At 45.3% G+C, this 26,098-nt stretch overlaps 1 protein-coding gene across 2 annotated transcripts in view; it reads right to left on the bottom strand.

Annotated features, from left to right (window-relative positions):
* Positions 1-9,684, bottom strand: part of IL17RD (interleukin 17 receptor D) — a 70,864-nt gene extending 61,180 nt beyond the window's left edge. For both annotated transcript variants that reach the window (XM_025916468.2, XM_086697856.1), the window contains exon 1: positions 9,470-9,684. In XM_025916468.2, the coding sequence (XP_025772253.1) occupies positions 9,470-9,595 (126 nt within the window). In that variant the 5' untranslated portion in view covers positions 9,596-9,684. The remainder of the gene's footprint in view (positions 1-9,469) is intronic.
* Between the last annotated feature and the right edge of the window lie 16,414 nt (positions 9,685-26,098).

Here is a 26,098-nt window from a genome sequence, read left to right as displayed (position 1 = left end):
AAGCCCGGGAAGTCACTGACTGCTTGGCTGGATCTGAATATGAGCAGAGGTAAGATCAGAAATATCTAGTTCCTCCCACAGGGAGGCAAGCCATGAAAATCAAAGCAGAGCAAAAACTCATTACCACAGCTGGCCGGCAAACCCACAGCCCTGGAAAGAAGGCAAAGAGCATCTTTGATTCTGGACGGACCGTCTGGTGACTTCAGAAAATGAAACGTGTTCACAACCAGAGGGGATGAAACAGAAAGAGACCTGTACCTCTGTTAAAAAGACAGGGTTTTCATACCAGCTGGGGGCTGCTGCCTGGGAGTGAGAAACATTTCATTCACGTCATTTCATAAAGTCCAAAACCAGGATGCATCGTTAGCACTGGGTGGTAACTTTTTACATTTTTTTTTTTTTTTAATCCACAGTGCAGTGTAAACTGTGTGGTCCAAACATCCTCTCTGGAGGCAACCAACACTTTACAAAGTGGGATCCCCATCCAATACCGGCCCGATCGCCACCTCAGTCATCCGGCAGCCCAGCAATTGGCCAGGATGGGCACATGGTGCCAATAATCCATGATGTGAATAAGTGGAGCATATTTTATGCTAACTCTCGGCACCTAATGCCACATGATGCACTAATGTTGAGGAAAAGAAACTACAGAACTTCCGAGGAAATTTGTATGACAATCGCTCGCCTTCTGTGCCACCTGGTCAGAGAGATCCGCTTGTGCCACCATCCCTCTCCTGGCTGATTTTAATTTCCTGAAGAGCACTTGATCATTCAAGGAACAAGCAGGAGGAACCTACGATGTGCTGGCCACTGATCTCCTGCTGCAGCATGGAACAAAACAGATACGGGCCCAGCCCTCACGCAGCTGACCCCGAGGTGAGGGAGACAGACAGAAAACACCATGTGTGTCTCATTGTGAAAAGTTCTGTGGAGAAAAGCAAAGTAAGGAAAAGAGGGCAGGTTGCTATTTTAAACAGGGTGGTCAGGTTGGTATTGTTGTTCTACTTGTCTCTATGTTCCAGAAACCAGTTGCAGTTCATAGAAAACACCAAATACTCACTGAATAAAGAAATGGTCACTGAGGGTCACTCTTATCAAACCACTCATCTGCTGGAGAAACCTGCCAAGCCCCATCATTCTTGACAGGTGCACACAGGCAAAATTCAAGGCACCACATAATCCTGTCCCCACCCCATCCCCCAGCTTTGCCACTTCTTTCTTTCAGCCACACTTTCCTTTCAAAGGATCCCCCCACCTCCTGGATGCACTCACAGACAGGGCCTGCCTCCTTTGGCCATCCAATCCCTTCTTCTAAGCCTCCTAGGAACCATCCAAATGAAGTTTCTTCTTCATAAACAAATCAAGTTTCCACTTTTTCTTCAATGCATCACTGCAAAAGGCTGGATGCATTCTTACTAAATCTGGAGGCATGATGGGGTGGGTCTGACTTTACTAAATGCATGCTTTCTGGCACAGGTGATGTTCACATGGGGAGGCTGAAGGAGGAAAACACAGTGTGGAGAAGCCTCAGAAAGGTGAGCCTCTTCCAAAGCAGGGGAAACTGAGGCAGAGCAAGAGATCAGAGTTACATGGGCTAAAAAGCCAGATTTCCAAAGGTGGGTGCCAAGCAGTGCCTCGGGCACTGGCACATCATTACCCAGCTTCTCACACTGGCAACTGCATAAGCTGGAATGTTCTAGGATGAGAAGCAGCAGAAACTGTGGTTCATGTTTCTCTGGGAGGAGTGGGGAGGTGCAGAGAGTTCCCTGTACCTTGGAATCCTTCCTGCACCTCCCCGTCTCTAGGCCCCAATGCCTTTTTCTTGCAGCCTCAGCTGGGTGGGGAGCCACTGCAGACAGGGGGACCTGACCTGGTCCTACCATCTTTGTCCTTTCCCTGGAAAACATAAGTAACTACAGAACCACACTGAGACTTGACACAGAGTAGCTGCTCAAAAAAACCCTGACTTGCCTCCTCACTCCATGTAAGTCTTCTTGAACTTCAGATATTGAGCAGTTACAATAACTCCTAACCATGTGAATGCTTGTGTCCTAGCCAGAGCGACCTTGAGAGGAAGGCAGAGATAAACTGTCACTTAGCAGGGACCACACCTGCTACGGCTGAACGCTCCTGCATTGGTCTGGATTGCATTGCATTTTCCTCTGATGAAAGGTGGGAGGGATTGGGGGGGGGGGCATTTCAGGAGAGGAAAAACCAGAAATCACCTGGACAGAATAAAATCACAGAGAAAGGGTTTTTAAACCATATGGCCTGTCTCAGGAAAATGTACTTCTTCGTTCCAAGGAAACCTTCCCTCTATATCCCCATCTCAGAACAGAAGTCTGGGGCCACAGCCAGCATTTTTTAAAGGGTGACCATTCACTGGGGGGTGGGGGGGTGCGGAATCTACAAAACTGAGAAATGAAAAACTGACAAATGAGAACACTTGGAAAAACTCCTAGTTTTTAAGGGAATGAAGTACTTTTTAAATCTAAAAAAGGTTATATTTAAAGCCTAATCCCTTGCGATTGCAAAAGGATTCATTTGAAGTATTCATTTAATGTGTGAAATGTAAATATCCACTCAAACATTTAATTAATGCTATCAATTTCCATTCCCTTTCAAAGTTGCTGCTTCAGTTTTGTAGGACATCTCTGATAAGTTCAAGCAAGCTTTCCTACAATGTAGTAATTTTAATTTAAAAAGCCTCATGATTAATGTCTATTAGTTCAGGTTTGGAATGAAGGAACATACAGTAAAATTACAATTTATAAAATTTCCAATACTTGCAGTCTACTGCCCTTTCAACTCTTAAGGTACCAGCCTTATGCAAATAAGACATTTTACCGTTAGGTTTACTATAAAATAAATGCTTCTTAAAAGCACACAGTAGTTTTTTAATGGAGTTAGTTTCCATTCATGCTATTAAATCAGACAATTTATAGGCCTACTTCCGTTTTAGAAGAGAATTACATGTGTGTTCACATCACATCTTTATTTTGTCATCCACCCAGTGATTTGTTGAGGACAGCTGGTACCTATTAAGTCCCCCCTTTAAATGTTGTAGCCTTAATTAGCTACATCCACCTTCCCCCAACATTTCCAAACAAGGAACCAAAGAAAAGAGAAGCCGTTTTTATCACAGATGCTTTGAACAATGGAGTTGCAAATGTTAAAATAATAGTCTCCATTAGAAACTAGCTAGTTATTCCTTAGTTAGGCCCCTCACAAAGACAGGGTATAGACAGGGTTTCAATCTTCTGCCTTTGTTACTTAGGTAATTTTTAGTTTCACGCCTGGTGTTATTAAACTTTCTCAAGAAACTGCTTGGGAAAGGTTGAAGGACAGTCTTTCCAGAGGCTTTTTTGGTATTATTCAGCTACAAACTTATTACTTTGACTTCTGAGCACATGAAACCAGCAGACAGAATCTGCAAGTAGAGAATAAGCCTGGCATGGTTTTCTATGAAGACATCATGCTCTTCCCAGATAATGAAGTTTCCAACTCACACAACGAGAAATCCACTTGACTGTATGCCTGTAACCTGCCACACTAGATAAAAACTCTTTGATTTGGTTACAATTTTGGCTTCCCTTCTTAAAAACAAACAAACAAACCAAAAAGTACCCTATTCTGTACTCAGAACTTGAAGTGTGAATTGTGTCAACAAGCTACATTTCCAGCAAGATAAGGAGCTTCTCTAGCATTTCCCCCTTAGGTTTGGTTTCTTCTTAGAGATGTGCCCCCCGCTTTAATCTGCAGTAAGACTATCTGTTTCAATAGGATGTGCTCACTCCTGGGTTTGTGTCTTTTCAATCAGCCGGTGGCCCTGCCGGGTTTAGAGTGGCAGAGAGGAAGTGGCCTGTGGTTAAACAGAGGAAATACCAAGGCATTTTAATAGAGCAAATAGTCTCTTTACTTCCCACAGGGAAGAGCTTCAAAGGCCCCGGGGCCCTGGAGGAGACAATGTGTTGTGGGGCCATCAGTCACCTAATCGTGTGTCAGGACCATTCAGAATGTCCCAGCAGCCAAGACAAACACTGCCCAGAAGGACATTGCCTCCCACAGGACGAGCAAGTCAGGCTGCTGGGAGATGGGGCCTGTGGCACCAGCACAGACAGGCCCCCTGAGGGGCAGGGGAACCCCCAAATCTGGGGGAGATGTGAAACAGAAAAGGTCTCAGCTACCAGGGTAGTGTGCAGGAGAGAGGTCTCCTGAGAGGGCACTGTCCTCCACCCCAGCCTGTCAAGCTTCTAGGGGTACCTGAGCCCTTGCCTCTCCGCCCATACTCTTATAAACTGAGGAGTTGGGGGTGGGGGCGAGCTTCCTGAAGCCTAAAAACTCATCCATCAGAGGTAAAGGCAGTAAGAAACGAAAAGGTACAATTAATTGCTGATGGGGTGGCCCCAGCAGCAGCAGACATCTGCTGGGCATGGTGTGTGAAAAGCTCAGGGACCAATAAGGGGAAAAGAGGGTCTAAAAGCTTAAACACACACACACACATTTTAGGCCAAATGAAGCATGAAAAATACTCAACTTAAAATAAAGACTTAGGAAAGCATTAGCAGTTCTTTCCTTTGTAGGGACGCTGTAAGGTTTGAACTGCAGAGAATACGATTTGGATCCTACCCTACTCTCTCCTAAGACTGTTTTCCAGACAAGCCCAGCTGTTCTGGGGAGGAACCCATGGAAGTCAGGGTCCCCTTCACTCGTGACCTCCCCTTCAACCCCAGGCTAAAGGCACCCACCCAAACCAGGGTGACCTGCCCAGCTGTCTCCCCAGGATCCCCTTAGCCAGCCTGACCCTTCTCACTGGTCGGGGGCTCTGACAGTCTCCACTTCCTCTCTAAGTCCAGAGAAGTACTTTAAAGTCAAACTGATTTTAAATGTTTAGAATGTGGCTTCTCTCTCCCTCATCTGGCCTGGGGAAGCCTGGTCTTCTGAAAGCAATGGCTCTCATCATTGAGAGTGCATCAGAAGAACTGAACCCCCATCTCACTCCCATTCTGGAGGCATTATCTTTGAATCTGCCTTTTAACAAGCTCCCAAGGCAATCCTGATAGTGGAAGCTCCCGGACTTCACTTTGAGAAATTGTGTTCAGTGGGAAAGGGTCCACAGCCGGTACTTACTTGCTGTTCTCATCCACCCAGCTGTATCCCCTTGTTAATAACTAGCACAATGCCCCAGGCACTGCAGGGGCTCTGGGGGTCGGAGGGATGGATGGGGGAGGGGAGACAAGGGAGGGCGGTTCAAGAAAGGTGGACTTGGGCTGACAGAATTCCCAATTAACATGGCAAGACAAGCCGGAGGGAAGCACTGCAGTTCTTATAAAAACGTCTCTCTGAAAAATGTGTCAACCAGGGCTGAGTCATTTTTAACGAAGAATTCTGTAAGAGACACAAGAGCATGTACAACATGGAAGACATGGCCGCAAGACAGGCCGACCAGATGCAGGCTGGGGAGCCATGAGCTGCAAGTGAATGAAAACGCATCCAATTCAGAATCAAATAAACATGCCTGGGCCCACAGCCAAGGAGAGTTCTTGGATTGGACTTTTATCAGGACCTAAATTTTAACCAGCTGGAACTTCTTTTCCAAGTACCACCCTATTCCTTCCTACCTTTCGAAATGAAGTTATTTGCCTTAAATGGGAAACTTGCACTTCATTGTAAAGACGATGCCAGCATTCTGGTTTCCTGAATTCCTGAAGGAGCAGGCTTTTTGCAGGCTAGACATTTGTTTCAGAGATAAAAGACCAGAGAAGATGTACCTCACCTAGCCAGGAAGGCATTCTTGTTCCCTCCTTCTCCACTGCAGAAAATGCCACTAAATAAAAACCTGTGGAAGCTGATGCCTAATTCTTTGTTCCATAAATGCTTTTCAAACAACCAGCAAGACAGGGGAGGGGGGGGGACCTCAAAGCAACTGACTGACATAAAGTTACCCATCACAAACACAATCATTCCACTATCAGGAAACAAGAGTTAAGGTCCAGTGTAAATGAGGATGCTAGCCCCTCAGGAAGTTTTAGAAATTGTTACTTCTTTGGGAAAACTATTTATTACTCCAATAGTTTACCTGGCAAGGGCCCTAAGAGATTTTTTTTTTTTTAAGCAGTTGAGGAAGTGTGCCCACAACTCATTTCTAAAACACTGAGCTGTGTTCAAGATGGTATCAGCCCCTTAATTGTCCCACTAATAATGGGGAGGTTGTGAAATCTGACCACTTAAACCAGGCCGGCTCCTCAGAGAGGTGTGTTAGCAGAGCTCCTGTGGGTTAGCTGGCTGCGGTCTACCTTGCAAGTCCTGGGAAAATACACATTCCTGCAGGGGCAAGAGTTCGTGGAACAAATGCTCCATGGAGATCAAGGGGGTCATTTGCTCAGTTCCTCGGGAGCACCCAGATCCTGCCCCTCCTTCAGGGCTCATTTTTCCACCCTGGTGTCCCCTTCTCAGGTTCCATGTGACCTAGACCCACAGGAAACTGTCTCCTGTTTGCCTCACACACAATCGACCCTTCTTGTATGTCTGCATGGCCCCAACTAGACTGTAAGCAACCTCATAAATGAGACCAACATTTACGGGCTAAACACCACTATCTGGTAGGGGACTCAGACATGAATCGAATGCCCAAGTCACTGTTCACCAGTATTCACTGGCCAGTCCTCTGACAGAGCAACTTCTGGAAGAACTAATGCAGGGAGGTGGGGGCAGAGAAGGCTTCCTGCAGGAAGTGCTGCTCGAGCAGAGAAGGGACGCTGAGGGGTAAAGAAAAGGAACACAGACAGGAACAGCATGTGCAAAAGCGTGCTAAGGAGAGGACACTGGGGCTCAGTGCTCTCATCTCTCCAATCCACTTCCTAAAATATATCACTTAATACAGGATTTAACAGGAAGGCTGCAGAGTCTAATTGGGCTCAGCCAAGACTTACAGGGCTCCAGGCTTTGAGGCCACTAAGATGAAGTATGTAGTTAAGGAAAACCATCCTAAGACACAGATGTGAACAAATATTGAGATGGTAGTCTGGTGGGAACCAAAGTGCAAGGACCTGCATGAGAAAGCAAACCAAGGGGAATGGCATTTAGGGAGGTCTTCCCTGCGGTGGCATCACCTGAGCTGAGTCTTTGGCCAGGGGGAAGGCATCCTAGGAGCAGAGAAAGTATGCTTCAGCAGCTTTAGCTGGCACAAAAGTTAGGGAGCAGGCTGGAAAGGTGGGCTTGCAAGACAGGTAGGCAAGGGGGGTTGGGGAGAGCTGGTGGCTCCATCAGATGTACCAAAAGGCAAGTCCAGGAGGGAAGCAGCCATGTATCAGGTTGGAAAGAGTGTAGAATCTGAGAGATGGTCCAGAGACTTCCATGCTCATTCAAGAAGGAATGAAAATGACCCAAGGAGAGGATTAGTGGGACCAAAGTAAAAGCTGTTGAGAAGGTCACTCCCAACTAGGAATTGTGGTGGGAGAAAAGAGGCCAGCCTGAGTGTAAGCCTGCTGGACCAGGGGCCACTATTAACTTGTGGAGAATGCACAGTTAGGAGACAAACACATTCCCACAGGCAGAGAGAACAAAACCACCAGCCTGGCTCTTTTAGGTCACTATTATACCCAAGGCATTAAGACTTCACAAGCTTTGTGCACTGACACATAAAGCCACCTAGACAATGCAGAAACACAGCAATTAGGACTGATCCACCTGTGCTGTCATATGAAAACTCAGAATAAAATGCATGTGATGCTCCTACAGTTCTTCAAAAGCCAAAATACCTGTTTAGACCCAAAAAGTTTAGCAGGATCTTGGGCACCTGGGGGCTCAGTCGGATAAGCATCCGACTCTTGATTTTGGCTCAGGTCATGATCTCACAGTTGAGTTCGAGCCCAGCATCAGGCTCTGCACTGTGTCCTTGTGGAGCCTGCTGGGAAATCTCTCTCCCTCTCTCTCTGCCCTTACCCCATTCACACACTCTCTCTCAAAATAAATAAACTTAAAAAAAATGTAAGTTTATCAGGATCAGTAAGTCAATATGAGACAGCCTTAAGGAAAACTTTTTTATCTACATACTGGGAAAAACTCGGTATCTTAAAATATAATAATAGTGATATTTTACTAAAGTGGGACAGAGTACGAAAAGGTGATGTTTTACCCAAAAAGGAAGGCTATATTCACTATGATGTGGTGGAAGGGTGTATTATAGCTGTCTATAGCGAAGCTATTGGGTTTGAAGATATCCCATCTGCTGCCTCATACTTGATTTTCTGCACTGCGTTTCTCTGAATGTGGGGCAAAAGAGCTGAAAGCAATAGCCTAAGATCCTAAAAGGGTGCCAGGTGCTAAGCCTGGACTGCTCTGAGGCCATTCAGAACATCCCAGAAGAGGTGGCACAACGGTGTTCTAAGTAAATGACCCATCTCTCAGAGAAACAGTGCTGGGATAACTAGGAAATCTCCATCTATTCCCATTATTCCAAGTGAAGAAACTGGAGCCCCCGAAGCACAGACAAGGTCATGTTCGTGGCTGCCTATGTCCTCTCCACATGTCTGAAGGCCTTGAGTGCCCTGACGCCGGGCCGCCCTGGCTTCAGTGGGAGGTGAGGGGCAGACAGATGCACTCTCCCTGTTCTGGCGCCGCCCAAACCCAGAAACCCTGGTGGGAACTCAGTATCTCCGCGCACACAGCCTACCACCCCACGCCCGCCACCGGGACAGCATCAAAGTGGTCGGTTACTGGGGGAAGTCTCCAAGCACAAGGCGAAATCTGTGCACCTCTCCAGTCTCCTCTGGGGCTCCTGACCGAGGTGATAAACTCACTCCCTCTGGTCTAGAAAAATATCCGCAGGTCAAGCTGGGGACGGGGAGAGGGGGTGTAGGTCATCCGTGAGACCATTCTCTAGACGAAGGACGACGAGCAAAATTTCCCAGCAAGTCAGGAGTCGGGGCTGGGGTGAAAGTGGGGTAAGACTGCACAGCCTAAAAGTAACAATGCGGCCACGAGAGGGGGCGCATCCCTCCCCTGCGCTCTGGGTCCCTTCTCTGGCAGTCCTGGGCCTTTGCAGAGTTGTGAACCGGAGGTCCGCGGGAAGACCCCCACTGCCGGGTCCAAAGCGCCCCCAGTTCGGACAGCTCGGAGGATCCCAGACCCGGGGCGAAGAGGTACCGGTCCGGGAACAAAGGGTGGGGCGCCCTTCTCCCGCCCGCCACGGGACGCCCTTCTCACCCGCCCTCTGGGAGCCGGACCCCAGCCAGTGACCGCGCCTCATTAGCAACACAAAGCCGGGGGTCGGGCGGCCCCTTTCATCCGGGCCGGGGCTGGCGGACGTGCACCCCGGGAGGGAAAGAAGGGCGGGAGCAGCGGGGATCCCAGCCCTGCCGCTGACTCTGCGAAGGGCAGGCACGTCTGCACCGGCTCAGCTGCCCGCGAGCACCTGTGCGCACCGCGCCCGCCGCGCTTTTGGGGACGGCGAGAAGTTTCTCCTTACCCTCCAGCCGCAGGTGTCGGCGCCCCGCGCTCTGCTGGAGCCGCCCGCGGCCACGGCCAGCTGCGAGCCGTTAAGGCAAGCGTTGACCGTGAAGAAGACGGAGCAGAGCTGCAGCCACGGGGCCATGGCCGTGCGCTTGTCCAGCCCTACCTACTCTGCACCCCGGGTGCCTGCCTCTGGCCAGCCCCAAGTGGGCGGTGGCGCCGGCGGCGGCGGCGGAGCTGGCCGCATCAACGAGCATGCGCCGCCCTCCCGAATCCTGCCCCTTCCCTCAGGGCCCCGCCCCCAGCCTCCACTTTCGCGTCCTGGCCCCGCCCCTCTAGCCCAGCCCCCCCCTTTGGCCCCACCCCACTCTGTAGTCCACGCCCCCTACGGCCACAACCAGAGCCTCCAACCAGAAGCCCGCAGCTGCATTTTTCCCTTCACCTGACAGGTCTGTTTTTTAATCCAAAGGATTTGTCCAAGTGACGCCTGCGCCCAGCAAAAACTCGGAAAAATACAAAGAATGTAATAATAATGGTTCTAGTAATAATTTAACCAGCGCCTATTTGCCAGGCCTCTTTTTTGTTTTTAATGTTTATTTATTTTTGAGAGAGAGACAGAGAATCCAAAATAGGCTCCACACAGCACAGATGCCAGGCTTCTTCTTGCATCCTTCCAACCACACTGGTAAGTGTCACTATTGTTATCTCACTTTGGGGGGGCACAGTAAAGTTAGGGCAATGTGATGGTTAGAAAAATCCTGGCTGGGACCTCCAACAAATGACTCGCTCTCTCCATGCTACTGTTCCTGCAAACTGAAATAACAAAAGTATGCTAATTTGGGGAGGATTGTACTGGTTAGCACATAGCAAGGGCTCAATAAATGCTACAATCTATCATTGACTGGCAGAAGGACACCCAGCTGGTACCCACCTGAGATTCAAATCCAAATCTGACAAAAGCAATACTCTTAGTCACTACGTTTGTCAAACTTACATTGTGAAACAGGTGGTGTCTCTGTTTGGAAGAGGAAGCTGAGGCTCAGAGAAGTAGAGAAGCCAAGGTCATATGACTTTTCACCACAAGCCCCTTCCCACTTTCACTTGTGTCTGTGCACCTGAATCCCACCACTTCACTCTCCTCCACTGCCCCACCCCTCATCTAGGCCCCCACCTCCTCCTCCACAATTGCTTCCTAAGGGCTAAATTGCCTGCTTCCACTTTTGTCTCGGTATATAATGCATCGCTCTACCTGAAATCAGATCACTGACATCTGATTTAAAATCCTCCAGGGTGGCATTTATTCAATGGCCATTTACCATTAAATCCATACTGACCTCCTCTTCCCCTACATTATCTCTTCCCACTCTGCCTTCACCACCTGGCTCCAGCAGTGTGGATCTTGGGCTTCTTGTCCCAGCAAACTCTCACCTCTGTCTTTCCAACAAGGCATCCTCCTCTACTTGACTTTCTCCTTCTAGGGCCCATAATCCCCTTCTTCTCCTCGTCTGTCTGGCCTAAATGTGGTGACAGCTCAGTTGCTGCTAACACTGGGTTCCTGCAGTTTCCCTCATGGCTCCACACACCCTGCCCATACCTTGTATTTAAACTCCCTGTGGAGACAGAGGCGGCCCCAGCTTTGCATGCTACCCCCGTGGAGAAGGAAGACCCTTCTCAGTACAGCTAGCAGAAGTCCTGGGCACTGGCTCTGACAAGACCACTTTGGAACCAGGGAGCAGAGCTAGCTTCATCTGAACCCCAGAGGCTGGAAGTGAAAATCAACGGTTGTGCAAAGAAAAACTGGCATTGTTGCCAGAGAAAGCAAGGATGGGTACCGTGTTCACCAAACAACAGCGTCCACCACAAGCCCCAGGTGCTGAGACTTCCTGTCCATGTGCACCACTGGACAGAAATGTTTTCTTTTTTATCTCGCTGCCAGGATATTCAGAAATTCAGCCAGACCCAGTGAGGGCAAGAACCGCAACTTCTTTGGTCAACCAGAAGAACCAGTATCCACAGAAGGTTGCCTACAAAGTAGCCTTCTCTGAATAGACCTCACACAGCACGTTGCTTCTCTGGGGGGAACTGTTGTTTCAGTGCTCTGCTCCCTTCCAGGCCTCTGCCCACCTCCCTGACATTCTTGGTACTTCTCTCTGGGTCGTTCCCAACTCCTTTAGCAGGGGATCTTAGAGGTCTGGCCATGAATATCAGGAGCGCCAGGGGCTGAGACAAGGCCAGGACCACATGGGTGTCAATGAAACACCATGGAAACCATGAGGTTGCCTGCTCCTTAAGCTCCTTAATGTGTATGACATTCCAGCCTAGATAAGCTTCATAATTTATTAACCAATCACCTGCTGAGGGACTTGTCTTATAATCAGTGATTCAAAAATATCCTCACACATTTAACTCAATACATCCATTCACCTATTTTCTTAAGATACATTCCTAGAATCAGAATTGCTGGATTATACACATTTAAAATTGCCAAACTGCTCAATATCTACTGCAAGCTTAACTGCTTTTCTGATTCATAGTGAGGCCATGTTCCCAAGTATTTAGTGGCCCTTTGCATTTCTTCTTTGTTCCAGGGTTGGACTCTAGGAAAGGCAGCAGTACTTGGAGCTTATGACCAAGGGAGAGACTTTAGGAGGGCGCTGGGGAGAGGAAAGTGTTTCTTCTTGGGCTTTACTCACATCACCATATGATTGAGTAAACAGGGAAGGCAGAGCAACACGCTCGCTCCCTTTCCAGTCTACACACACACACACACACACACACGCACACACCACCTCCCAGCTCACTGCCCAGCCTGGCAACTGACAGCCTCTGAAAACATGCTGCAGAGTGCAGAGTGCTCCAACTTTTCTAAAGGAGTACAGAGGACACAAGAAAGAAAAGGCCTAAGTGTCCATTCCAAAACTTGTTAGAATGACATCCCTCAGGACCAAGGATTGAGAGGCCCTCCTATTTACCTTCTAGGGAGACCATACACCAGTTGGGGGTAGGGGGTGGGTGGTAGGCGAGGGGAGAACCACATACATCAAAGGGTCAAATTTGGTCAGGAAATAAAGGTAGTAAATTGTCATTTGGCAACATCCTCCCCATTCTGGTCTTCTCCATTGATTCCTTGCCTCTCATTCCCCCCCTTTTTTTAAAGAACATTTTATTTTTTTATTTTTTTTATTTTTTAAAGTTTATTTATTTAAAGAGAGAGAGAACAGGAGAGGGACACAGAGACAGGGAGAGAGAGAGAATCTCAAGCAGGCTCCCACTGGAGCTGTCAGTGCTGAGCCCAATGCAGGGCTCCAACCCGTGAACTGTGAGATCATGACCTGAGCAGAAATCAAGAGTTGGACGCTCAACCGACTGAGCCACCCAGACGCCCCCTTCATCCCCTCTTTTTACCCAGGACCCTTCAGAGTATTTGTGAGACTGTAAGAAGTGAATCTCTGTACTGAGAGCTGAGATAAAATGAGGGGGCTGGGCCTCTACATGGCCTCCATGGACCATACCGTCCTCCAGACTACAGTGGAGCCCAGCTGTGTACGTAGGTGACCAGAGGATGAAGCCCTCCTCAAATACAACATATGGGCTCATGTACCACAGCCAAGATTGCCTGTGGCCCAGTCACAATTTCAGCCATCCCTCACCACCCCTGACTGATCCACCTCTCCTGCCTCCACTGCCTGGCTCTCTGCCTGGTCCACATTAGTGGGCAAGAAACTGATGCTGCCTCCATTCCAGTTTGGAATGAAGCTGGAGATTAAACAGATTAAATCATCTTTAAGCTGTTGGTGAAATGTAAATATATTTCCCCAATTTACCTAAAACCTAACCAGATAAGAAAAACCCTTAATATAAAGACTGGATTTTGTTAGGAGTCAAATTATCCCCTGAAACATAAGAAAGGGTAAAGTGATGATGGAAATAATTTGAATCCTGGAATCATTTTTAGCAGAGAAAAACTAAAGACAGTTTTAATAAGCAGTGGTTAGAATCACTGAGCCAAGCTTCAAATTTATTTTCGGTATTATGCTCAAGTAGTATGTTTTATATACTAATCAAGACATTAAAGGTAAAGGGTGTTCCCAGCCAGGCTCCCAGCAGGCTTGGGTGCAAGTTTCCCAAGGCTTTAGGGGAGCAGTATGCGGAGAACTGGAGGGTCCTGAGAGCCCCAGCCTCTGTCCTAGCCTTCTAAGGCTGCCGGGATGCTAGCCTGGCCACGGGCAGTCCTGGATCCCAGGAGGTAGATGTCCACTTCACAGATGGGGAAGCAGAGATTCAGTGAGGAGGTCCTAAACTCGTCTGACTCCCTCGTCGCCTTCCTCCTCCCTCCTTCCCTCACACTGCTTCTGGCGCCCCGCAGTCTTCCCAAACTGATCTTGGCTCCGCCAAGAGTGCCCAGAGGCCCGGAACGGGGACTGGAGGTAGTCCTGGGGCAGACGACCGAACCCCGCGCCCGGAAATCCGCGGACCCGCAACCGCAAAGTGCCGGAGGCCGTGCGTGCTGCGGCCACTAAACAGAATTCACGGTTCCACCTCCACTTCCCATTTTTTCCCCCCAGGAGGAAAAGAGGACCGAGGCGCCCAGTGTCCACGGTAACCCCTAGGGGGCGAGCGTGGTCCAGATCGGAGACGCCAGAACAATCCTGGACCGCGCCGCTGCGAGCGCACTTCATTCTAGGGCAAAAGCCCCAGCGCAGGTGCAAATACTGGCTGTTAGAGGACCCGGTGCTAACTTTGGGGGTAAGTAGAGTTCAGGAAGTGGTAACAAAACAGGGTTAAATATGGGCTTTCAGTAAAAAATATGGGCTTTTAGTAACTGTATGGCTTTGAGCAGTTAATTCACTGAGCCACTCTTTGAGTGTCAATTTTCTCAGTGGTCACACAGGAATGAATGATGTGGATGAAGTCCTCAGTGGGTTTTTGAAATAAGCAAATGGCTATGAGGAGTGCTACTATTGCAAGCAGTAGACCAGGAGTTGATGCAGACAGGCCCAGGGGCAGCTGGAACCCAGACAGTAGCTTAGAGAAACGGGCACTTTTACCTCCTTCAGGAGCTAGTGCCCTGGTTTGGATCTGCACTAGACTGGAAGGCTATGGGCCATATCCTGTTTACCATTCATTCATTCATTCATTCATTCAACAAGTGCCATGGAATTCCTGCACTACATCAGGCATTATGCCAGAAGCTGGGAACCAGTTGAACAATCAGATACTGTACACAACAGACACGGTCCCAGCTGTCATAGAACCAACAAACAAATGTTCCATGGGAAATGCTGGCATTACTCAACTACATGCCAGGGGGATAATTAAAATTAGATGGATTGCCTCTAAGGAAGTGGTGGCTGAGATGAGGTACCTGGACAAAGGAGAGGGGAGCAAGGACAGGAAGAATGTTCTAGTCAGAGGGAGCAGCATATGCAAAGGCCCTGGGGGATTGAGAGCATGGCATCTTCAAGGAACCAAAAGAGGCCAGTGTGATTGGAGAGCAGAGAGATATGGAACATTGGTACAAGGTGAGCTCAAAAGGCCTGCAGGGATAGGCAGGCATGACGTTGTACCCTGGTTTGAACCTTAGAGTGCCCAGCGGCTTCTGAGAGGTTTAAGGGCAATGGCAGGACTGTATTTTGAAAAGGTCCCTGCATCCCAAGTGCCAGGCACAGGGTACTACCCTGTGTGTAGTAGGCATTTGATACATACTTGTTAACTGAATAAGTTACTAGGATCATTATTGAAATTCTGGGATTTAATGTCCTGAATGCAAAAATCATTAAAAAGCCTGGAAAAGCATCCAACCCTACTAAAGTTCTAAATAATGCAAATAAAATAAAATAAAATGCATAAAGTTTTCTTGTCTTTTAAGGTTATTTATACTATAAAGCCCTTTATTATCTTTAATAGACTATTTTTAAGAACAATTTTAGATTTATAGAAAAATCGAGAAGATAATACAGAGAGTACCCATATACCCTGTCCCTAGTTTTCTTTATTATTAACATATTACATTAGTATAGTACAGTTATTATAATTAATAAACCAATATTGATACATTATCATTACCGAAGTCCAAATTTTATTCAGACTTTCTTAGTTTTTACCTCATGTCTTTTTTCTGTTGCAGCATCCCATCCAAGACACCACATAACTTGTAGTTGCCATGTCTCAGGGTCCTTTTGACTGTGACAGTTTCCCAGACTGCCCTTGTATTTGAAGAACATTGGTTAGGTACTTTGTAGGATGCCCCTCTATTGGGATTTGTCTGATGTTTCTCTCATGATATTACTGGATATTACTATGTTTTTACTTTAATCAAAGTTATACCTAAAAAGTTTTGAAAGTCTCATTAGTTCTAATAGATGGAAAATGAAAAACAGTAACCTCTGACCTGTCCCTTGTGACCCTCACTCCCCAGAGCATCTTGGTTCCACTCTTCTTGCTATTTTCCGGCATTTGGTGCCATGTTTTTAAATCATAGGCTGATCTTGCTTTTCCTGACCGACCAGTTTAGATGCTGGCTCCTAACTTCCTGCTCTTTATGACATATGAAAACTGTGCTCTCTTTGTGTTCTCTTCCTCTATCCATGCACTGAGGTTTATCCTGGATGTCTCCCTCTGCCCTTCCAGAGCCATTCTAACCTGTACAGACCTCATCAATGGACTTTCTTGCCCTCAGTCTTCAGGGTGGGTTGGGTCAATGTGGGGCACAGGCAGGCAGTTGGGGGAGGGAGAGAGCCAAAGTGTTTCTGCCCTCAGTTACCTCTCTGTCCGGGTGCTGTAGGGGCTGCATGTCTGGCACTGGTGTCAGGCAGGCTCTCCAGTTCCTGACAACTGCTCCCACCCCCTTGCCACCTCAGGTCTCTGTGTGTGCGGGGTGGGTAATAGCCCCCCAATCTGGTACTGCACCTTCCTTTTTGGTTTCTTTTCATCCTGCGCACAAAGCCTCTTTCATGAAGTTCTCCTCAAATTACCCCACTTGAGAGTTGTTTCGTTTTGGAATCCTGACTAATAAATTACAATATTTTGATTAAATCAACATTCAGCATTTATATCATTGTGATAATAATTATGACACACCATTTACTTTACAGGCAAGTAGTGTTTTATGATAATATTTCCTTTCTTGGGGCGTCTGGATGGCTCACTCGGTTGAGTACCCAACTCTTGGTTTCAGCTCAGGTCACGATCTCACGATCGAGCCCTGCATCAGGTTCCACACTGACAGTGCAGAGCCTGTTTGGGATTCTCACTCTCTCCCTCTCTCTCTCTCTCTCACACACACACACACACACACACACACACACACACAATAAATAAACTTAAAAAAAATATTTCCTTTCTTGTTACAACTTTTTTTGTTGTGTGTGTGTGTATTTAATATTTACCTTTTGGGGCGCCTGGGTGGCGCAGTCGGTTAAGCGTCCGACTTCAGCCAGGTCACGATCTCGCGGTCGGGGAGTTCGAGCCCCGCGTCAGGCTCTGGGCTGATGGCTCAGAGCCTGGAGCCTGTTTCTGATTCTGTGTCTCCCTCTCTCTCTGCCCCTCCCCCGTTCATGCTCTGTCTCTCTCTGTCCCAAAAATAAATAAACGTTGAAAAAAAAATTAAAAAAAAAAATTTACCTTTTTAATATAACCCTTGTTAAATTTTCCCATACAACTTTCCACATGGTCAGAGGCATTAGCTTTTCCCCTCAGGGTTTTATTTCAGGAGAATTCCCCCTGGAGTCCTCATGCTTCTGGCCAGGGTTGGAGTCAGGGTTGGAGGTTCTTCAGGTCTCCAGCCCAGCTGTCCTTTCCTTTCCTTTCCTTCTCTTCTCTCTGGTGCTAAAATCCTATTTTCTGTCTCTTTAAAACTTTTTTTTATTAATTTTGTAATGTTTATTATTTGTTTTTGAGTTGGGGGGGAGGGCAGAAAGAGATGGAGACACAGAATCTGAAGCAGGCTCCAGGCTCTGAGCTGTCAGCACAGAGCCCGACACAGGGCTCGAACCCACGAACTGTGAGATCACGACCTGAGCAGAAGTCAGAGGTTTAACCAACTGAGCCACCCAGGGACCCCTCTCTTTTATGAAAATCCTCAGTTAGCTGATAGATATGCCAAGTTTATCCTTCAATTTTCTTATTATCAGCTATTTTCCATCTCCTACTCACTTCGTTCCATGCCTTAAAACATTTCTCCAACTAGATCTTCAAAATCTGATGAATTTTTATTTTATTAGATTTCCTAATATCCAAGAGCAGCTCTTTCTTATTTGGTGATTGTCCCTTTTGCAGAACATCCTATTCTTGCTTAAAGGAAGTAATTCCTTCTCTTATCTCTCTGAGAAGTAGTTTCATTCAAGTTTCCTCTATTTTCCCAAATGCCTTTTTTAGTTTGTGAACTTTTACAAATGGAATTGGATTTTTCTGGATTCTCTAGAATTATTCTTAAGGAAATGGACATGCTATGTCAGCAGGTTAGGATTCACACTGGGTAATCAATGTCTAGAAACAAAGATCCCAGACAGGTCACATATGTCAAGAGGAAAGAGGCCCTACTGAGCCACTCAGATGAGACACAGTCAATAAACAGCCTGGAGCAACCATGCAACTCAGCCATTGTATTTCTCAAATTGTCTCACCTATAATTTTTAATTCTCCATTTACCTTCTATCACCAGATTTGTTTATTCTCTCCAGTACCATCTTGAACCTGAATGATACGGCTTGTGACATATACAAGTGCAGAATCATAATGACTAGTGTTTTATTTTTATTTATTAAAAAAATTTTTTTAATGTTTTATTTATTTTTGAGAGAGATAGAGATAGTGTTTTTATATTCAACTGTTTATTTAGCAAACATTTATTGAGTGCCTACTGTATGCCAGGCACTGGCCAGGCACTGTGCAAGGCATTGGAACAGAACATGCACAAAGTCATGAGGTCCCTGCCCTCCAGGAACTCACTTTCCAGGACAGTACCTCACACTTAGCAGAACCTCCTGAGCTTTGGAGGCAGCCACTGAGAGCTCTACTTAATAGATGAAGGATATGAGGCTCACAAAGGTTTCCTGGTTTGCCTGAATGACACACAGCTATTTAGAGACTATGCTGCATCATGAACCCCAATCCTCTTTTCAAAGGGTGTAAAGAGGAGCTGTAGATAATGAACCATGGAAAGAGCGTTCAGAGTAACAGGAAGAAAGCTAAAAGGAAATGGTCTTAGGGTTCTCCAGAGAAACAGAACCAACAGAATATGTAGAGATATATATAAGAAGAGATTTATTATAGGAATCTATTCCTATAGGAATAGGTTCATGCAGTCATGGACACTGAGAAGTCCCACAATCTGCTGTCTGCCAGCTGAAGAATCAGGAAAGCTCGTGGTATAATTTAGTCCAAGTCCAAAAGCCTGAGAAACAGGGGCTGATGATATAAGTCCCAACCTGAATCTGAAAGTCTGAGACCAAGAGTACCAGTGTCCGAGGGCAAGAGAAGATGGATGTCTCAGCTCAAGCAGAGAAAGAGAGAATTCGCCCTTCCTCTGCCTTTTTGTTTTACTGGGGCTTCAACCAGTTGGAAAATGCCTACCTGCATTGGGGAGGGCCATCTGCTTTAGTCAATTCACCAATTAAAATGTTAATTTTTTTTCTGGAAACACACATCCAGACACAATCCAGAAATAATTTTTCACCAGCTATCTGGGCATCCCTTAACCCAGTTAAGTTGACACATAAAATTAACCATCACAGAAGCCAAGGGGAAAAAGTGTTTCAAAGTATTTGCTCAGGCCCTAGCTGCCCCAGTTTACATTTAAGCAGGAGTCAGTTCAGGGCAAATGGCCGGGAACAAGGGCTCCCAACGCACTTGGGGGAAACAGGACGGAAAGGAAGGAAGAAACACACGATGCTCATTTTACAATTGCAGGGTGCATCTTCTCTGCTCCTCTGGAGTTAATGCCAGTGGGGGAAGAGCCTCACAGTTGAATAACTTGCACAGTTGAATAGAAGCAGCAGGTGGCAACCCCAGTGTCAGAGCCTTCGAGGGTGTGCCCTCACTGTGGAGATAGGGCCAACCAGTCCCTCTCAGTTGTGAGCAAAAAAAAAAAACAAAAACAAAAACAAAAAAACCCCACAGCACTCCCTGATTCCAGTCTCCCAACCTAAGGCCCTCAAGCAGGAAATTCTAGAGCTAAATTTCACTAGAGATGGAGCAAGGGAGTGACAGATTGCAAAAACAGACACAGAACAAGGCATTGAGCCAAGTTCACGAGCAAGAGAAATCAGCCTCGCACCAGCAACAAAAATGTACAGAGAACCCTGAGGGGCCTGCAAGCACCCACCAGGCCAGGCCTCTTCTTCCTCCCAGGGAAGAAGCTTCCTCCCAGATCCCAGCTCTGAGGATTCAGGTGAGATGGCAGCTCCATAGCCCTGCCCCACAGGCGGACCCCCCACTCCTTGGAGGGAACATTAGCATAGGCTGGGGGTGTGGGGACAGGAGCAGCGCCTGTCAGGGACAATGGTTCACCCTCCCCTCTCTGGAGAGGTCAGACGATGACTTCCACTGGCCTTCCCTGGTGCACATAAATATATATACTTAAACTGGAGACCTAAAATAAATTCTTCCATCGCTGCTGGCTGCCATTATGTAATGTCTCACAGTGTTTCCCTGGGACTCTCCAGGCGGTCTCATTTATTGCCTTGGTTGTGCTTCCAGCTTTGTTCATGACTTCCAAACTGCTTTCCATAAAATTGAGCCATATGTACATTGGCTACTCTCGACATAGTTTGTACCGTTAAAAGTATGCATATATTGTTGCGAGGCCAGTGTTGAGAGTGGTGTGCAAGACCATAGATTGGATTCCTTTTTTAAAAACTGGCAACATTTCAAGCTCGTTTAAAAAAAAAATGTTTTTGAAATATTTTTAAATTTACAGAAAAGTTGCAAAAATAGTTCAAAGAGTACCTGTATATTCTCCACTCAGCTTCCCCTAACCTCTTATATAACCTCTTGTGTAACCGTAGCCCAATTATAGAAACCAGAAACAACATTAATATGATACTACTGCGTAATCTACAGATGTTATTGGGATTTTACCATTCTCCCTACTCGTAATGTCCTCTTTTTAAAAATAATTTTTTTAATTTTAGAATTGTTTTTTTTAATTTAATTTTTTATTTTTTAAAATTTACATCCAAATTAGCTAGCATATAGTGCAACAATGATTTCAGGAGTAGATTCCTTAGTGCCCCTTACCCATTTAGCTCATCCCCCCTCCCACAACCCCTCCCCTTAACCCTCCATTTGTTCTCCATATTTATGAGTCTCTTCTGTTTTGTCCCCCTCCCTGTTTTTATATTATTTTTGTTTCCCTTCCCTTATGTTCATCTGTTTTGTCTCTTAAAGTCCTCATATGAGTGAAGTCATGTGATTTTTGTCTTTCTCTGACTGACTAATTTCACTTAGCATAATACCCTCTAGTTCCATCCACGTAGTTGCAAATGGCAAGATTTCATTCTTTTTGATTGCCGAGTAATACTCCATTGTATATGTATACCACATCTTCTTTGTCCATTCATCGATCGATGGACATTTGGGCTCTTTTGATACTTTGGCTATTGTTGATAGTGCTGCTATAAACATGGGGGTGCATGTGTCCCTTCGAAACAGCACACATGTATCCCGTGGATAAATGCCTAGTAGTGCCATTGCTGGGTCATAGGGTAGTTCTGTTTTTAGTTTTTTGAGGAACCTCCATACTGTTTTCCAGAGTGGCTGCACCAGCTTGCATTCCCATAGAATTGTTTTTAAAATCACAGAAAAATTGAGAAGAGAGTACTGAGTTCCCATGTACTCATACCCAGTTTCCCCTTCCATTAACATTTTATGTTAGTATACTATATTTGCCCCAATAAATGAATCAATATTAATACGTAATTATTAACTACAGCCCATACGTTATTCAGATTTCTTTCTTTTTTCTGTAATGCCACTTTTATGTGCCAGGATCCCATCTGAAATACCACATGATATTTAGTTGTTATCCTGCTTAGGTGCCTCTGGGCTGTGACAGTTTCTCAGACTTTTCTTGTTTTTGATAACTTTGACAGTTTTGAGTACTGATCAGGTATTTTGTAGGCTGCTCCTCAACTGTAATCTGTCTGGTGTTTTTCTCATGAACAGATGGGGATATGGATTTCTGAGAGAAAGACCACAGAATTGAAGTGTCATTCTTGTCACGTTGTACGATGGTCCACTAATGTCCTATTTCTGGTCCAGGCTCCATCTGGAATCCTGCAATGCATTTAGTTGTCATGTCTCCTTAGTCCCCAGTCTCTGAAAGTTCCTCAGTCTTTGTGCTTCATGATCTTGACACTTTTGAAGAGTATTCAAAAATGCTCCTTAATTTGGAATTGTCTGATGTTTTTTCATGACTGGATTCAAGTTAATGAAATTTTGGTAAGAATGCCAGAAAAATGATGTTATGTATCATATCATGGGGTACATGGTGTCACTATGTATTATTTCACTTTTTAAAAAGTATTTATTTATTTATTTATTTATTTATTTATTTATTTATTTAGAGAAAGCATAAGTAGGGGAGGGGCAGAGAGAAAGGGGGACAGCAGATCTGAAGCAGGCTTTGCACCGACAGCAGAGAGCCCAATGAGGGGCTCGAACTCTCAAACCATGAGATCATGACCTGAAGTCAGACACTTAACCAACTGAGTCACCCAGGTGCCCCTTATTTTCTTTTTTTCCTCATATTTATTTATTTTTGAGAGAGAGAGAGAGAGAGACAGACAGACAGACAGACAGAGCATGAGCAGGGGAGGAGCAGAGAGAAAGGGAGACACAGAATCCAAAGCAGGCTCCAGGCTCTGAGCTATCAGCACAGAGCCCAACGCAGGGCCCAAACCCATGAACCTCAAAATCATGACCTGAGTCAAAATGGGAAGCTTAACCAACTGAGCCACCCAGGCGCCCCTTTACTTTTTTTTAAGTAAGTGCTACAACCCAATGTGGGGACTGAACTCATATCCCCAAGATCAAGAGTTTCATGCTCTACTGATTGAACCAGCCAGGCACCCTTCTTATTTTACTTCTTTTTTCTTTTTAAACATTTTATTTATTTAAGTAGTCTCCACACCCAATGTGGGGCTTGAACTTACAACCCCAAGATCAAGAGTCTCATGCTCTTCCAACTGAGTCAGCCAGGCTCCCCCTCTTATTTTACTTTTGATCACTTGGTTAAGATGGTGTCTTCCAGATGTCTCCACTGTAACATTACTATCTTGTCTTTGTACTTCATTTCTTGGTGGTGATACTTTGAGATGACACAAATATCCTGTTATCCTCAACTTCTGCTAGCTAATTTTAGCATCCATGAGTGGATCTTGCATCCAACAATCATTTTTGGGATGTTCTAATGCTGATTTTTCTATATCCCTTATTCCTTCTACATTTGTTAATTGAAATTCTCCTATAAGGAGATGCCCCTTCCTCCCATTAATTTATTTATTCAGTTAATTATTTATGTAAGCATGGACTAATGAATGTTTTGTGGGTTTTGTTCTAATACCTCTTTCTTTCTTTCTTTCTTTCTTTCTTTCTTTCTTTCTTTCTTTCTTTCTTTCTTTCTTTCTCAAATTGTTCCAGCTTTGGCCACTAAGAGCCAAGATGGGTCCTGTATTCTTTCAACATGCCCCCATAATTTTTTGAGCATGTCCTACTTCCTGGTAAACAAAATGCCCTGGGATCACCTTGTATTTTCCCTATTCCAGTGCTAGCTAGATCCAATAATTTCTTCGAAAATTTCTGGCTCTTTTTATTAGAGAATCACCTTTTGAAACCAGTATCTGGACACTAAATGTGCTCATTGCTGCTGGGGTGTCTTTGCTTGTAGGCTGTGTCATCAAACACAGCTAGGAAATATATCCACGTGTACTAGCATACGCATACATATACCTATATTTATTTCTTTATCCATGTATATTCAGGGGTTCTCCAGGGTATTTCTTAGGACTTTCATGTCTAATAGTAAAGGTTAATGGAAAACCAAAACAACCAAGAAAAGCAGGTACAATTAAGTATCTAGAGTCCTTGAGAATTAAGGTTTGGGTCACCCCAACCAGCTGAGGTTCTGCCTGACAGTGAGGGAAATAGTGAGTGGTAGTAAAGAAGAAAGTCATAGATACCAGTTATAGCCTTATGACCAATTATAGAAACCACATTTTATTTGCTTGTCATACATATATGTTTATTTGTATATGCTAACCATTTTCTTCTTTCTTCTTCTTCCCATTTTATTTTATGTACAGATTGCTGAAGCTAACTTTACAGTTTAGATTTTAGGTAACAGAATATTCCGTGAGACTGTGGTTGAATTTAAGGGTTAATTAACATAGTCAATGATGGATACAATAACTGTTGGGACTGTTTCCTCATTAGGGGGAGAGGATGAAAATTTCTTCATTTCTTTTTTTTTTTTTTTTAATGTTTTATTTATTCTTGGAAGAGAGTGTGTGAGCAGGGAAAGGGCGGGGGCGGGGTGGGGGACAGCAGCAAGCCCAATGTGGGTATTCAATTCATGAACCGTGAGATCATGACCTGAGCCTAAGTTGGACTCCCAACTGACTGAGCCACCTAAGCACCCTGAAAATCTCTTCATTTCTCACATAAAAAGGTGTAACTTGTTAGGTGGAATTATAGAGAGGTTTTGTTACATGAGAGTTCAAATGTGTGTAAAAGGTAGCATATGAAACATGAGTTGACAAAAGCGTGAACTCAGCCAGTTATCAATTTATTGTATCTCAAATTCAAATTCATCCTTCATTATCTGATATGCAAAAATGGAGCTGGTTCATTTAAATATGGCACCATGTTGAATTTTGTCAGGAGAGGGCGATGGAGAGACATTGCAGGAAAAAGGAGGAAGGCATGGTCTGGTGTGTTCCTTCTGGTAGGCTCCCGCAGTATGGGCTGTTCCTCCGGCATCTGCAGTGTAGGCAGCTTCTCCAATGTCCAGTTCCTGCTGTGTAGACAACTTCTCCAATACCAGATTCTAGCTACCGGCTCCTGCAGTATGCAGCATCCAGAAACACTAGTGCCTGGCAGCTTCCCCCGGCACCCTTTTTGGACAGTTTCATAGTCGAGTGCCTCCAGTGAGATACCTTCCCATGAACAGTTTTCCTGGCACCATAGTGAGTGGGTTTCTGGCAAGTTCTGATAGCATGGGACCACAGTGACTTCTCTGCCATTTACTGAGCCATGGCTGTCCCCTCTCCAACTGGGTCTGAGTCTCTGCCCTGGAGGAAGGAGACTTTTCCTTGGGTTGTCTCTCTAAGCCCAGGGAAGTAGCTGCTCCTTAGATATGCTATTCCTATATTCTCTAGAGTTCTCTCTGCTTCTTACTAGCCAATCACTCATTTCTCCAATCCCTTGCTATAGTTAATAATTCTTTTTATTAAATTTTCCCTGTTCAAATTACTGTGGTTTCTGTCTCCTAATTGGACCCAGACTAGTCTGCACATAAAACAGTTTCAGAATTGCTAACTCATTCCCCTGTGAGACCCATAGAGAGGAACAAATTTACCGACTAAACTACAATCTCCGTGTACAGTCCTTCCACCTTTTGTCTTATAGTATCGAAATATCATTTTTCAGTTACTTCCATTAGGTGTTCTCTTCCCCATCTCCTCCAGTGTGGTTATATTATTTGCTTGTAATACACTTAGATTTCTTATTGTTGGTGTTCCTTGTTGGGTTTTCTTCTCATCCTGGTTGATTTGAATGATTTATTTATTCTGGGAGTATGTAAACTGGTTCTAAGAATCACAACTACATAAAAGGGCTTAGATATACTTAGAATGAGTGTAGCCACCTCATTCCCACTACTTGTTCCCATTCCCTCCTTCTTTATGTCCCATCTCTGTATACCCACCTTCAACTAATCTTTTTTTTAATCTAATATTTAGCATGTGGTTTAGCCTTCCTTTTGCCAGTTGATATATGAGGGCTCATAGATGAGTCGTAAGCCTTCTTAGAAGCCAAAGACTCAGTTCATAGTCCTCCTGTCCCTGTTTTGTTTGGAGCCCAGGGTGAGCCCATTCTGAAGCTTAATAAAAAGAAATATTGGGGCACCTGGGTGGCTCAATTGGTTAAGTGCCTGACTTCAGTTCAGGTCATGATCTCACAGTTTGTGAGTTCAAGTCCCACATTGGGCTCTGTGTTGTCAGCACGGATCCCACTTGAGATTCTCTGTCTCCCTTTCTCTCTGCCCCTTTCCCTCTCTCAAAACTAAATAAGCATTAAATATACATATTTTTTTTTTCTGGAGTTGACCACTAAAAGTAATGTTGTGGGGAAAACTGGCCATTTCTATTAAAACAAAACATATGTAGAATTTCTCATTTCTTCTGCAAGGCCATTCTGCTTTATGAATATTTAACCTTGGGGAAAAAAGTCATATTCGCATATTGGTAGGTATATACAAACTTGCTTTCTGTCATGTTTTTAATGGTGAAAAGAAAAAAGTAGTCAGAAGCAACCTTAATGTCTATGAATAGAGAAATAGCTAAAAACATGCATGGAATAGCCAACTTGGCACACTTTACAATTCATCAGGGTTGTTCATTTTGATAAGGTAGAGTTATGGAGAACT

Source organism: Puma concolor, chromosome A2 (assembly GCF_028749965.1).
Source record: "Puma concolor isolate L17-30 chromosome A2, mPumCon1.1.hap2, whole genome shotgun sequence".
Taxonomy (NCBI): Eukaryota; Metazoa; Chordata; class Mammalia; order Carnivora; family Felidae; genus Puma; species Puma concolor.
The sequence above is the reverse complement of the archived record's forward strand: the minus strand, read 5'-3'. Positions and strand labels throughout refer to the sequence as shown.